At 38.5% G+C, this 14,986-nt stretch overlaps 1 protein-coding gene across 1 annotated transcript; it reads left to right on the top strand.

The window, feature by feature from the left end:
- Nucleotides 1-2,609: 2,609 nt before the first annotated feature.
- or64d1 (odorant receptor, family 64, subfamily D, member 1) lies at nt 2,610-3,527 on the top strand (the record flags this gene model as incomplete). Its single annotated transcript, XM_082180414.1, has 1 exon — nt 2,610-3,527. One exon carries the CDS (start codon nt 2,610-2,612, stop codon nt 3,525-3,527), a length of 918 nt encoding a protein of 305 aa, XP_082036540.1.
- Nucleotides 3,528-14,986: the final 11,459 nt, after the last annotated feature.

Below are 14,986 nucleotides of genomic sequence, written 5' to 3'. Positions count from 1 at the left end.
ATTAGTATTTGATTTCTCCCAGCTGTGGGGCTCATTAGCTTCTTTGTTTTGCACTAAATCAGAGCCCGTCTACGGAGAGCCTTGGCACTTCCTATTAGCCCCATTGTATCGATCTTGGTTGCAGTTCCATTAGAATTCCACTGGAGGTGATCGCGGGCGAGTGCAGACTGAATGGGAGTCTATGGGGCTAGACGGCTAAATGTGTCTCTTTCACCCGATTGCCGTTGAGAAATCTCAAATTTGATTGTAGGTTTTGCCAGTTCAACATGGGTTATAGGCAAGCGGCAACATTCTAATCTGAAAAATGAAGCCTACCCGGAAGTGCGAAAACCTGCAATACATCGAAAATCCGCTAGGGGAAGGTCCCAAAAGGGAGCAAATGTCCATACACCCCCATGTTAAAATGTTTTCACAGCATAAATTCATGTTTTTACAGGTTGGTCCCATGGACTTTTATTGTATTTTTCGATAGGTTCCGAGTGCCTGACAACTGTGAGGGGGGTGCATTTTTTTCTAACTCGTTAGTTTAGATCGTATTTAGATATAAAATGTATGACAAATAAGGGCGCGATTGACAGCTTGATTGACAGCTGACAACGAGCATAGGCTGCGCCGAGTGGAATTCCTGAAATTTGACGTCTCGGCCATGATCTGACACAACACATCATACCTGTAAGTTATCCTTTCTGAACATTTGTATTGAAATATGGCGCCGCCCATACCCCCCATAAACGGCCTCAAAACCGTTCTTCAGAAGTCTATGGGTGACGTCACAGACGCTTTGTCCATATTTTTTACAGTCTATGGTTATAGGTCGAAAATTGAATGAACGAGTACTTATGTCCTTTCGATTTCTTACAGGTTGAGTTGTTGTTGCCCATAACACGCTAGCATTCTGCTAATGAACGCTGATTGGTCAGTGAAGGACTGATTACGACCAGAGATACCGCTTGATGGCATCGTGGCATCCGAAGCAGGACCAGAAACAAACAAAACAAAAACTCATCTAGCACGTGTATTTACCTGTGTCAGCTGTGTTGTCGATGCCTCGAGAGAAAAGAAAGTGCAGAGCGCGAAAGCACCAACGCGACTGAAGGATTGCCGTAAAGCAGTATCTCTGGTCGTACGATGTGTATGACGTCATTGACACTTTAAAAGACTTTTTAAAGCAAATAAGTGACTCTAAAAAATCTAATACCCAGCAATGTGTAATTTCTTTGCATCTCCTTTCGAATACAACATTCAAATTACTAGACAAAAAATTATATCCTGAGAAAAGTGGATTTTGATGGGTATAGCGCCATAGACCTCCATTCATTCTGCACTCGCCTGCGAGCGCCCCCGCATGGACAGAGACGTGTTACTGCAGCCAGTCCAGAAACCGGAAGTAAGCAGAGAGTGCCAATTCTCTTCCTATTAGACATTCTCTGACTATATAAGCATGCCTCTTTCTTTCAGTTGTGTTTAGTCTTGAGCCTACTATGTTTGTATTTTTCTTGGCAAGAAAGCTAAGTCTGTTGTATTTTTGGATTTACCTTTTGCTCATCTTTTCCGTTTTGTTGTACTTTTAAACTTGGACTCTTCAGTAAAAGCACTTTTTGTTCTGTCATCTAAGCCTGCAAGTTATTCTTCTGCTCTTGGGTCCATCTGCTGTTTGTCATCCAAAAGAGATAGAAGCATTGCTAAATAATATGGCAAATAAGGTAAACATCAAACATTAAACAGTATAGAAATCAAAATTGCCTAACGTTACCGAATGAAATGTTGACCTAGGAAGAGTTATAGGACTGTGAAGCTTTAGGGGTGTTTATGGACTCGATCTACTCCATCTATGTTTTGATAATCGTTCTGAATCCAATATGTCATGAAGCTCCATCCCATTTTTTTTTAGCAGAAGCTCTGTTCTTTCTTTTGATATATTGCAGGTTCAGACATTCATACCACAAAATACTCTGGGGGCCATGAATGTTTTGTGATAATGATAAAAAAAATAAAAAAATAAAATGCTAGTGAGGAAAGAGTTAATCATTATTATTTTCAGTGGAAAGTTTGGAAAGCAGAATTGTTAATTATGCTAATAATGCTAATATGCTAATATGCTCTATTTATTTATGTGTTACATATATGCTTTTAATGTATGTGTTTAGTGAAATCAAACTTCAGAGGACTTGAGAGGCCACAACAGGCCTCCTGAGACGTGTTAGATACTATAAAAACAGTAGCATACACTGGTGACTCCACAGTCCATCTAAATCAGAACACAAATAGAGTCCATTACCTGCCATTTTAATGAAGATGCAATGATGGGCATTTCAGAGTATATAATAGAAGGTATTTCTAATAATGTTTGTGGTGTTAAAAACAACAACAGTTTTTCTTTGACTGTGTTGAACTATTGCTGTGCTAAACCATTCATTTAACTGAATGATTATTATATTACTAATCAGACTTAAGACGTTACAGTTAGGGTCACATTACATGGTATAAGACACTGTGGCTAAACATTCTAAGATGAATGTTTGTGTGTTTATTTATTTATGGTGTAAAAACATATGAACTTTGTTTGCTCTCTTCCTCAGGTCAATGAAAGTTTTCCTTGTGTAAGGAAAATGGAAAATGGAACATATTTTTACTTCATGTTGTTTGAAAATCTTGGGTGCATAAGATATGCTTTCTTCACTTTGGGGTTTATTTTTTACTGTGCTGTCATATACTTTAATGTTCTTATTGTTCTTGTAATAATTATGGAGAAGACATTGCACAAGCCCATGTACATTTTGATGTCATGCTTGTCCATCAACTCTGTATATGGTACAGCTGGCTTTTTCCCAAGGTTATTGACAGACCTGCTCTATGATGCACATATAATCTCCTTTGAAGCATGTCTCATACAGAGTTTTGTCATTTACTCATATGCAGCTTTTGAACTTACAATATTGATGTTAATGGCATTTGATAGGTTTGTTGCAATCAGTAAACCTTTGCATTACAACAACATAATTACCACACGGTTTCTAACTTTTCTAATAGTTATAGCATGGCTTTATCCAATTACTTTTGTTGGTATTAGTGCTCTTTTGACTGCAAGGTTGACAATCTGTGGTAACAAATTGCTAAAGGTGTACTGCCACAACTATGAAATTGTCAAACTCTCATGTGTGAACATTACTATTAATAATATGTATGGCCTGATTGTAACTATCACAACAATTTTTATCCCTTTGAGTTGTATACTGTATACCTATGTCAGAATTATTATAATTTGTCAAAGAAGCACACGAGAGTTCAGGAGCAAAGCATATAAAACTTGTATTCCACACATGGTGATCCTTTTAAATTTCTCAGTTGCACTTTTTTGTGAGCTCACTTTGAGTCGATTTATGAATGGGGAGCTTCCTATAGCGCTGAGTGTGATCATTTCACTTGAATTTATTGTTATACCACCCTTTGTAAACCCTATTGTTTATGGTCTAAACTTTCCTGATATCCGCAAAAAAATTAGGCATCTTATAAAAGCCTCCAAATAGCCTGCTTTGTTTCTGTTGTAATACTGTAAAACAGAAAACCAAGTTTGAAGAAATTTAACCCATTTGTGGCCAAAATTTTCTGAATGGTTCCATGCATATAGTTGTGTTAATAGTGTCCTATGTGAACATGTTCTGCATTTATTTTCCCCAGGTTTTTTTCTTTTTTTTTTTTTCTTGAAAATCGTATTTGAATGTGCGGTAACTATAGTTGCTGGTGGGCAAATATGTTGTATGCATCCCCTCAATGTCAAATATGAATAGGAGGAGAACATTTGGCATCTATCTCAAAATAACTGCTTTCAACAGATCAATCTTTATTCATAAACAAATTTATTATGTATAAAAGTTGATGCAAAAACATTTGATGCAAACCCAAAAAAGCTGCATCTATCTTATAATCTCTTGAATATGAAAACACAACGAACAACAAATCCATTTTTTTTTTAACCCCTGTTTGCTGTTCAGGGTCTTTTTGACCCACATTTCTAACTTTCATTCATGGGGATAACATGGATAATTTGACATGGTTTAGTGAAAGATTTTTGCCCATCTTTTGTAAAATGTAGTTTTAAAAGTAACAAATTATCACTTTAACCAGTAGATGGCTGCAGAGCTCCACTATTTACTATTTGACTAACTGAAATACATATTTTCACAAGGTTTTCCAGTTGTATTCATATCTACATATTATGAAATCACAATTATAACAATAAAAGTGACTTTTTGTCAAAGTTTAGGCATTTTTTGTACTGGAAAAATAATCTGTTTTTCAATAATGTTATATTATGACTAGAATGAAATGAATTTTGTCAATGGACAAAATTCATCCTCAAAATCAGAAACAATAGAATCATATGGAAAACGGATGTTTGAAATAAATGATGAACTCTAAAGACTCCAACTTTTCTCTTTGTAACATCCTGATCAGGTTTGATTCTAATCATAATGTAACATTATTGAAAAACTGATTTTTTTTATTTTTTTTATAAAAACTGCTAAACTTTGACAAAAAGTAACTTCTATTGTTATAATTGTGATTTCATAATTTGTAGATATGAATCTAACTGGAAGAACTTGTGAAAAGATGTCTTTTAGTTTTAAACTTTTAGTATGTTTAGAGCTCTGCAGCCATCTACTGGTTAAAGTGATATATATATATTTTTTTTTTTTTTTTTACCTTTAAAACTGCATTTTCCAAAATATGGGAAAAAATCTTACACTAAATCATGTCAAATTATCCATGTTATACATGAATGAAATTTGGAAATGTGGGCATTTTATAAGTTTTAAATGTTATTTCTTTTTCTTTTTCTTTTCTTTTCTTTTATAAAAACCTATTTAAAAAAATATTTTAAATTTTTTTAATATAAATTTGATGGAGTAAAAATGTCCAAATGTGGAGTAAAAACATTAATAAACAGAGTAAAAATACATTTGTTAATATATATATATATATATATATATATATATATATATATATATGGGGTCTCTGAGATATGTACTTGTTGATATATGTATAGTTGTATGTACAACTATAGTTGCCATTTGGACTTTTGACTAAGTATACAAAAAACTATAGATCTCTTGTAAGATTTGTTTTGTTTGGATGATTCTAGAGACCTTCATGATTATGTATATATATATATATGTCAAAAAAAAAAAAAAAACTTATTAGTAACATGAAAATGACCTTTCTTTGGGAGAGTTTGCCTTCGCCTTGCTTCCTGGAAGTAGGGATAGGAAGTTGACAGCCTCATGTGACAGGAAGCAAGTGAATACCTATTTTTTTTTTTCTTGAAATCCTTTATTTGGTTATTTGCTCGCATGTCATTGAGACATAGAACAAGGATAACATCTAGAAAAATACTTTGAAAAGGTAAATGACAACTATACACTGCGGCAACTTTAGTTAAGCCGGTGGGCTTAAAGATAATTGTTCAATCAAGTAGTCACTCGCCTTCTAGTTGTGAATGATTGCTAAATGTGATAGTTTTCACCTTTCTGAATTCTATACAGCTTTCCTTTGACCTCCTCAGTAAATACATTTTTGTGAAAAATGGTATAAGGGTTTTAGAAACACAATCAGAGATTATCTTTCTTAATTGACTGAATAAAGGGCCCATCCATATCATATGAGCTCAGATTAATAACTTTATATATAGAATATAAACTTCCATAAAATCTTGTAAAAATGATAGACTATTAGTGTCAGTAATTCTTTATAATTGTATTGTTTAAAAATAATACGAATAAAATAACTGTCTTTTTTAAACTGGTGTAAATTTTACATTTTGTTATTCTGCATGCAAAGCATTACATTGTCAGACTGAACCTGGCTTATTTTTATACATAACGATTTAGAAATCAGTTTTGAGAGGTTCAAACAATAGCTGTCAACATACTTTATATCGAGTAATTACAAAATCGTGATATTTGGTGTAGTTATATCTGTTGTTAATAGAAATAATAATAATAAAAGTGATTCAATGCCAGAATACTAACACTATTCTGTTTATAACCAGTTTGCAAAGATGAAACCAGTGTAACATGTATGTTCTGTTTCTATTCAGTTTTTGGGCCCTATTTTAACGATCTGAAACGCAAGTGTCAAGCGCAAAGCGCAAAGCGCAAGTAACTTTGTGGGCGGGTCTTGGGCGCTGTTGCTATTTTCCCGGCGGGATAAATGCCTCTTGCGCCCGGCGCAAATCTAAAAGGGGTTGGTCTGAAGTAGCTTCATTATTCATAGGTGTGGTTTGGGCGTAACGTGAAATAAACCAATCAGAGCGACATCTCACATTCCCTTTAAGAGCAGGCGCGCTTGTTCTAAAGCGGATTCCTATTATAACGGCGGATTTGCCAGACGCGCGCCAGCAGCGGTTCACAACCAAGGAGACCGACGTTCTCGTCAGGGACATTGGGGATGGAGAAACCCACCCATATTAACTTCGGTTAAACAGGCGTATGATAATTTGGGTAAATGTGTAAGCTAGATGTATGCTTTTATAATAACTTGTCTGTCTATCTATCTATCATCTATCTATCTATCTATCTATCTATCTATCTATCTATCTATCTATATCTATCTATCTATATCTATCTATCTATCTATCTATCATCTATCTATCTATCTATCGTAATAATGTATGATTTGCAAAAATGAAAACTGCTGCTTCTGTGTAGATCAAGCATGCGCCCTTAAAATAGCATATGAATAACATGCGCAACGCGCCACTGACTTTAAACTATTTTTTCCTGGTTAGTGGCGCAATTGTTTTCTAAACCTGCAAAATAGCATGAAGGAACGTTTGCGCCGGAACACGCCTCCTCTTTGCGCTGAACCGGCCCCGGGAGCGCAAGTGTATTTCCTAACTTACCGACGTGCGTCTGTGGAGGGAAAAGTCCGCTTTGCGCGGGTGCAAAATAGGAATGATGCATGCTTCGGTGTACAAAGTCAATTGCGCTGGGTGCAAGATAGGGCCCTTAGTGTTTCTGTGTGGCTCAGTTCTTCAATTAATTTGTCTCCATAATCATTAAGTTAAGCAGGTGTCTTGTGTTAAGTTAATGATCTCAGTGTGTGTAGAAAAAAATAATAAAAATCTACTATCTCAAAACACCTGTTCGTCATTTAGTTTGTTATATTTAAGTTCCTCTTTAGTTCTTATTCTCTGTTGGGTATTGGTCTTGTGTTACATTCTGTCAAGTTGCCTTCTCATCAGTGGATTAGCTGGGGTTTTTTTTATAAACAAATATTTCAGATCTTTGCCTTCGTCAGTGTCTTTGACGAAGGCAAAAAGCCCTTTGTATAGTCAGTTTTTATCTCCTGTTTATAACAAATAAGTATTCTTAGAGTGCAGACCTTTTTTTTTGCATTTTTGTAGTGATATAGGTCTAGCACCTAATTAGCTGGTAGAGCGCGGTGTGTGTTTTGGTTTCCACAAATAATCTTATATAGGTCTGTTTTATTTGTTTCATTGTTCCGTAAAAGCAAGTGGCATGCAATAATTTGGTCATGTATGAATCAAATAAAAAATGTAGTTCTCACTCTCTGTGCTATCCGTGACAGAGTATAAGAGTTTTATACTGTAAAATATTTATTAAGATCTTTCTTAAGATTTTATAGTGAGATAATTCCCAAGTTCCCATTTAAAAAGGAATTGTCTCGGGTTACAAATATAACCATGGTTCCCTGAGAAGGGGAACGAGACACTGCGACTGGAAGACGCTATCATCGTGCCCGACGTCTGAACCACGTGTCTAAACACGACAATCTCAATTGCCCATGACATCATTGCAGATGCGACTGGGAGTAAAAGATGGCACCTGTAGTACACGTCCTCAACTTTTTTGTGTGAAGGAGACGTGGGTGGGCATACCTGAGGCATGGCAATAAGACACAGTGTATCGTTCTCCTTCTCAGGGAACGAAAAGGACAAGATCCCTTTCAAATGGGAACTCACACTGCATCTTGAAGACGATATGTGGAACAAATGCTGAGGGGAGTGACTGCCACATCAGCTGTTTTGAAGCACTACCACAATGAGCAGAAACTTAATGACTCAACTGCCGGAGTCAAACAACTCCCCTAAAGGCGGGCGTACACGGTGCGATTTTTGCTGTTTTCCGAGCTCGCAGATGATCGCGTGGAAATCGGTGATGCTCGCATGGTCAAGGCTCGCAGCGTGTGAGAGGAATTACGAGCCGAGCAGAGCACGTTAAGAGCACCTCCCGATAATTTTTAAACATGTTTTAAAAATTCGAGGAGTCAGCCCGATTTTCACCAGCGTATAGGCTGTCCCCATTGCCAAATCATACACAACCACGTCACAGGCTAGATCGATGGGGCTATAGCTCAGTGGCAGCAACCATACAGCGTGTGCATACACTGTCACACACACTGTCTCTCTCTCTCTCTCTCTCTCTCTCTCTCTCTCTCTCTCTCTCTCTCTTTATGTTGTTTGTGTTGAACAAATCACACATTTCTGTCATTTTTCTATCTGAAGTTATAGTTGCTTGCAACATTGAAAGCTCCGGTCTCTGTGTTTAGCGCGAAAGCTCACGTGATTGCCGCCGGCTCCGGATAAAATTTGTGCAGGACAGTCATGCCGTGTACCAGCTGCTTTGAAGCGATTATCAAGTTTACTGACTCGTAACGTGGGTAATATCTCATGACCTCCCGAGTGTCCGAACTCGCACCGTGTACGCCCACCTTAACTCCGATGTACCGGATGACTGTAAGTGACAAAAATTCCAATACCCAATATCCATTGGCCAATACCCATTCATGGTTCCAGACTAAATGAAGTATGAAGAAATGATTTTCACAGGAAAACAAAACATTTAAATATGCCATTTTGATGATCAAAGATCAATTTTAAGGGATGAAATTATTGACTACAGGGGAACTTTAATATTTTATACAGATACAGCAGATGTTGGTCACCAGCATAAGCTATGTTTTGCACGCTGGGACCAGCATGGGGTGCTGGTTGCTGGTTTGCCGGACACCAGCATGGGAAGCGGGTGTGCTGGTGGACCAGTATAAAGTATATTTTGCATGCTGGGACCTGGGACCATTACACTACAAGTAATGATTGACTATTATTGGTGAAACCTGCAGTTAACAAGCAGAATCGTGGTGGTGCAGTTAACAAGCAGGGAGTGGTGGGAGTGGTGGGAGTGGTGGTAGTGGTGGTAGTGGTGGGAGTGGTGGCGCAATGGATAAGACACATGCCTTTGGTGTGAGAGACCCGGGTTCGAATCCACTGTGAGACACCAATGTGTCCCTGAGCAAGACACTTAACCCCTAGTTGCTCCAGAGCCGTGCGACCTCTGACATATATAGCAATTGTAAGTCGCTTTGGATAAAAGCGTCAGCTAAATGAATAAATGTAAATGTAAAAAAAAAATTACATCCCCAAGTCAAAAATTTCAAGTGACCGATAACATCTAAATTTTTCAATTAGTCTGACGTATTATTTCTCATTGAGCCAATGTTAACATTTGACTATTGCAACAAGAATTTAACTTGGGCCAATTGAAAAATTTAGATGTTATCGGTCACTTGAAATTTTTGATTTGGGAGGGTTAGAATTTTTTTACAGTGAACAAGAACAGAAAAAAAGAGAAGAGACAAGCAGATAGCACAACAACTACAACTGACTCACAGCCACACAGACAATAAATCAGCAAATAAAATCAATAATATCTCACCAGAGAATGCTTAAACAAAACAAAAACAAAAAAACATTATCATGTTTACTTATTATGAACACGTTTTGCTTTATTTATTTCATATGGTACATTTACAAAAGTTGTTGAAGTCTGTTTGAAGTCACCATTATGGTGATTTGTATCCCTTTAGTTGGGTACTTGGCCATGGACTTTGGTTAAATTAATTATCTTTCAGCAATTGTTAAAAGTGCATGCTATCACTATTGTCTACAATATTTCATGTACTGACTGTAATGACACACATTTTACAATGTGTAGTTTTTTTGGAATCAGTGACTGACAGCTGGAGTTTGACACATGTGAGTCCTCAAATGAGCATGAAAGTGTTTTAAAAAACAACAACTTTCCATTTTGATCTTGCATTATCAAGTTATTATTAAAGGTAGGGTAGGCAAAGAGGCTAGCAATAGCAAGATCCCACCGTCCCTTCAGAGCATCGCCAAACCTAAAACACATGAACACACAGCCATAACAGAGTCTGAAAAGCGTCACCATGAGATAGCGTTAAATTAACTCATGTCTCAAAGCACATAACATATTATGTTTTATTAACAAAGTTCGGGAAGAGCATGTTCAGATAATCTGCCTGTTTTGACATGGCCCTAGAGGCCAACCTTAACTTCTCTGTGCTCTTTGTTCCAGTTCCGCCTGATCTGCCCTGGTGGTTTTCAGCCCTGTCTTCAGTCCCATCAGCTCTGCCCTGATCACCTGCCCTGTCAGCTCTGCCCTGATCACCTGCCCTGTCAGCTCTGCCCTGATCACCTGCCCTGTCAGCTCTGCCCTGATCACCTGCCCTGTCAGCTCTGCCCTGATCACCTGCCCTGTCAGCTCTGCCCTGATCACCTGCCCTGTCAGCTCTGCTCTGATCACCTGCCCTGTTGGCTCTAGCTGCTCCGCCATGGCTCCTTGACCTACCTCAGTCTCTAGCCCTGTTTCCACTCCACGGACCTGGCCCTCTCCCTGTTCCGCCTCTGCTCCACCTCTTTCCTGGACTTATGGTTGTGTTTGGAGCACCTCGAAGCCACTCCTTTGAGAGGGCCTATGATGTGATTACCCACTGAAGTTTCCAGGATATCCACCAGAGGGCACTCCTCCCCAGACCATTGTCATTCCACCATGAACTACATTTCCCAGAGTAATTTGCCCAGACTCATAATCCCTGATTAGTTTCAGCTGTTTCTCATTTACCCTTGTTAATTCTGTCTATATAAACCTGGTTAACTCATTTTGATATAATGTAAGTGCGAACTAGTGAATACAATAATAATGAACTTAAACAATTTAAATAGCTCTGACTTGTACCACCTGACTGCTGCAGATTCATTTCACCATTAATAATGTTGCCATAGAAACTCATAATTCCGAGTCTGAGGATGTGAACAGTTGCAAGTAGAACGTTACAGGTTGCCATCTCTTAATTACAGTAATTATGACATGGTGTGAAATCATAATCATAACTCATAAACTCAATGTCTTGGTTCAGGAGGAACTGTTTGCGGTGCTCAGTGCCTCTACAACTCTGTATATCCTCATGCACTGATGACATGTGATGTCTGCATGAGCAGGGTGTGCAGAGGTATGGAAATACATAGGAAATACATACCGTACACCCGATGTTCTTTCATAAGAGGTATTTTCATAATAATAATGTATATTATTAATGAGCATAATGAGCATAGCGCACTAACATTATCAAAACATTAGCTATCCTGATTCAACAGTGATGAATGTCAAAGTGCGGCTTGACATTTATACAGAGTTCACACTGCACGATTTTCAAACTCATCAGATCACTGTTCTTTTCACACTGCATGACTATCTGGGGTAGCATTCAGTCGCTGCTGATTGCATATCGCACGATGGATTGGTGACAGGGGATTTCACATTGCATGACTTTACAATAGGAAGAATCACAGACAACTCTGTCTGGTCCGCAAACTACATTTCACATCCAAACACATGCGAGAAGTGATAAGGAAATAACGCAAGATCATGCGTGCGTGAGACTGGAGTTCTTGCGGGAGACCGGAATTGTTATTAGGGACTGTTCGTTTTTTATTTAAGGGGCTACCGGAGGAGTTTTGAGATCTATAGTCAAAATATACTTGACCCTCCCTTCGCCAGCAATACATTTTTCTATGACCCTCCAAAATGATTGTGAAAAAAGGCATGACCCTCCCCGATAATTTATTGATTACTTCTGTACTGGTTTGCACTTGGCAAAGATGTTCAGATATATCTATGCCTAGTAGACCTACACCAAACATTCATTAAAAAGGGTCCTGTATAGGGCTGTACAGTGCGACATATATGTACGAAAAGATTGGTCTGTGCGATGAATAAATGTACCACTGTAGCACGCGTGCGATACAGTTTTGTAAACTCCATTACTTGTGTCTGTTTTCAGACATGATAACAGTCGTTTTATACTTGTGCTTATGCGATATCACGATTTTTGATCTTGGATGATTTAATGTCTCCACGATCTGCTTTTGAAGAAATATGTATTGTGCTACAGCGCACATTCTATCAGCTGCAGTTCTGGAGCCTCAAGCTTGGTTTATACTCGCCGCGGCCGCACGAGCGTGATGGTGCGCAAGGGCCCATTTCGTTTGGCGGTGTGCACGGCAGATTTCGTAACTGTGCGCGTGGCTCCGCATACAAAGATGCACGACTCTGGCCGAGCATATACGTCTCATCACACCGGCACCCAGTTTGTGCGTATATTAGTTGCTTAAAGGGATAGTTCACTTTGAAATTAAATGTTGGTATGTTTTAGCTTACCTCAAGGGCATCCAAGATGTAGGTGTCTTTGTTTCCGCGGTAGTTTCAATTTTGATATTTTTAGGTCAAACCGTTCTTGTCTGTCAGTCATACAATGCAGGTCTATGGTCACCACCTCAAAGAGCATGCACAGTGAAGTCCAAATTAAACAATTCCCCATCGTAAGTACACATTGATGGCCTAAGACACGAAACGAGCGGTTTGTGTGAGAAAACGAACAGTATTTATATCGTTTTTATATCGGAAGTGATCTCTCAACAATGAGTGACGTACACGCACGAGAGATCACTTACGGCGCTTGCACAGACTAAGCCAGAACGCGCGCACACGTCATACACCAGGAAGCGCGTGCGCCCTCAGATCACTTGGTTGTGTACAAGAGGTAAAAACGATATAAATACTGTCCGTTTTCTCACACAAACCGCTCGTTTCGTGTCTTAGGCCATCAATGTGTACTTACGATGGGGAATTGTTTAATTTGGACTCTGTGCATGCTATTTGAGATAATGACCATAGACCTGCATTATATGACTGACAGACAAGAACGGTTTGACCTAAAAATATCAAAATTGAAACTACTGCGCAAACAAAGACACCTACATCTTGGATGCCCTTGAGGTAAGCTAAAACATACCAACATTTTATTTCAAAGTGAACTATCCCTTTAAATTTACAAAATGAGCCTACTATAGCAGAAATAAGCCCTTTTAATTATGGTCTATGTTTTCTAAAAAAAAAAAATCTCGAAACTAAATTAACATTTTTAGTGAAATTAGAAAATATGTAAGTTATCGTTAATTTAGTTGTATAGGCTATGTTCTCAAATTCATTTATTTTATTCTAATGTAACAAGTAATAATCTCAAGGTTTACTGCTTTACACGATTCTTTTGTAGTGTGGTTTTGGTGAAGTGTACTAAAATAAACATTCACCTGTGTACCTTACTACTTCTCGCCGCTGATTCCTGGTGGTTTAGAGGGCAATTACTCTGAGTCGCCTTCTGTCGTTTCAAACTGTGTGTTCACACCGCCGCCGGCGAGAGCGGCAAAATTCGCCACAAAAAAATCTAGAAAGAATAGTACAACGGCGAGTGCGTCAAGTATAAACGCCTCGTCCATTTGGGGAGGTGCGCGCGCAGGCAGCGGAGGTGTTTTACCATTCGTTGTAAAACCAGGGGGGCAGGGTTTCATATTATTTTGAAGTTTCCCGGGCGCCACCATTGGCTAGCGGACTTTCCCACCTGCTGTTAGCATCCCATTGACTCCCATTCATTTTGGCGTCACTTTGACAGCGAATAACTTTACATCTGAGGCGTTTAAAGACTCCATTTGTCCATTATTTATTTCTAAAGAAACACGAAAATTTATAAAAGGCTCCATTACCTTGTAGCTTCCGTTATGGCCCCGTAGAAGCAATTTTTGTAAAAATAGGCTAACGATTGTGTCATAACCACGCGACTCTCTGTCGCACAGTAGAGAATTTCCGTATGGACAGGAGGAGAAGCTCGCGGGCAATCGGGGGGACGTGGAGGCAAAGTGACAAAATAAATAATCAGAATACATAGCAAAAGTTGCTCCTGCTTCTAGCTCATGGACACCTCCTTCTCACACTCTCCGTCTCTGCAAGTTTCGGAAGGGAATGATTCAGATTTCTCTCGGCACAGCTACTAGAAGACAGACGGGTTGCTCACGTCACATCTACGTCGTCAAGCTCAGTTTGAGTCTGCGCATTACGCTCGACCCCCAGAAAGTAAGAGCTTCTAATTGACTTCACTTGTCTCCGTTGAATCCAATGGGGTCGCTGTGTCCAGTTTATATACTGTCTATGGTTATGAAGTGTACAATGGGCTTCTCAGTAACAATCCAGAGTACTTGCAGATACAAACTGTGAGTGGTTCTAAAAAAAACACATACTAAGCTACTAAGTATTTTTATGTTTATATGTTTACTTAAATTTTATAAAGTGCTTTAACAAATTGCCTCATCATTTTTTTTACAGATAAATTGCTTTAATACCAATTATCAGGGTGGCCTAGGACTTTAGTACAGTAGAATACTTCTCCTGTCAGGAAAGCCAAATCAAGTTCTTATAGGCCTACCTGTCCTGGCCTGAGCACAAACTCTCATTCTAATCCTGAAAGTCTTAAATACTTATATAAAGTCTTAAATACCATATTTAAATACTTTAAGTCTTTAAAAATGTATTTAAATTGATAATATCACCTGTGTACCTAATGTCTGATGAGTGCCCAATCCCTGAACAAAAAGGTTTCAATAAGCGCCACCTGCTTGTGATAGCTGTAAATGTAAGCATTAGCAAAATTAGCACCAGGGGCCTGTTTCAGAAAGGAGGTTAAGTGAAAACTCTGAGTATGTTAACCCTGAAATGAGGGAAACTCTAGGTTTTCCATTTCAGAATGGGAGGTATGTCAAACCTGAGAAAGC

Source organism: Leuciscus leuciscus, assembly GCF_965113295.1.
Source record: "Leuciscus leuciscus genome assembly, chromosome: 9".
NCBI classification, from domain to species: Eukaryota; Metazoa; Chordata; class Actinopteri; order Cypriniformes; family Leuciscidae; genus Leuciscus; species Leuciscus leuciscus.
The sequence above is the reverse complement of the archived record's forward strand: the minus strand, read 5'-3'. Positions and strand labels throughout refer to the sequence as shown.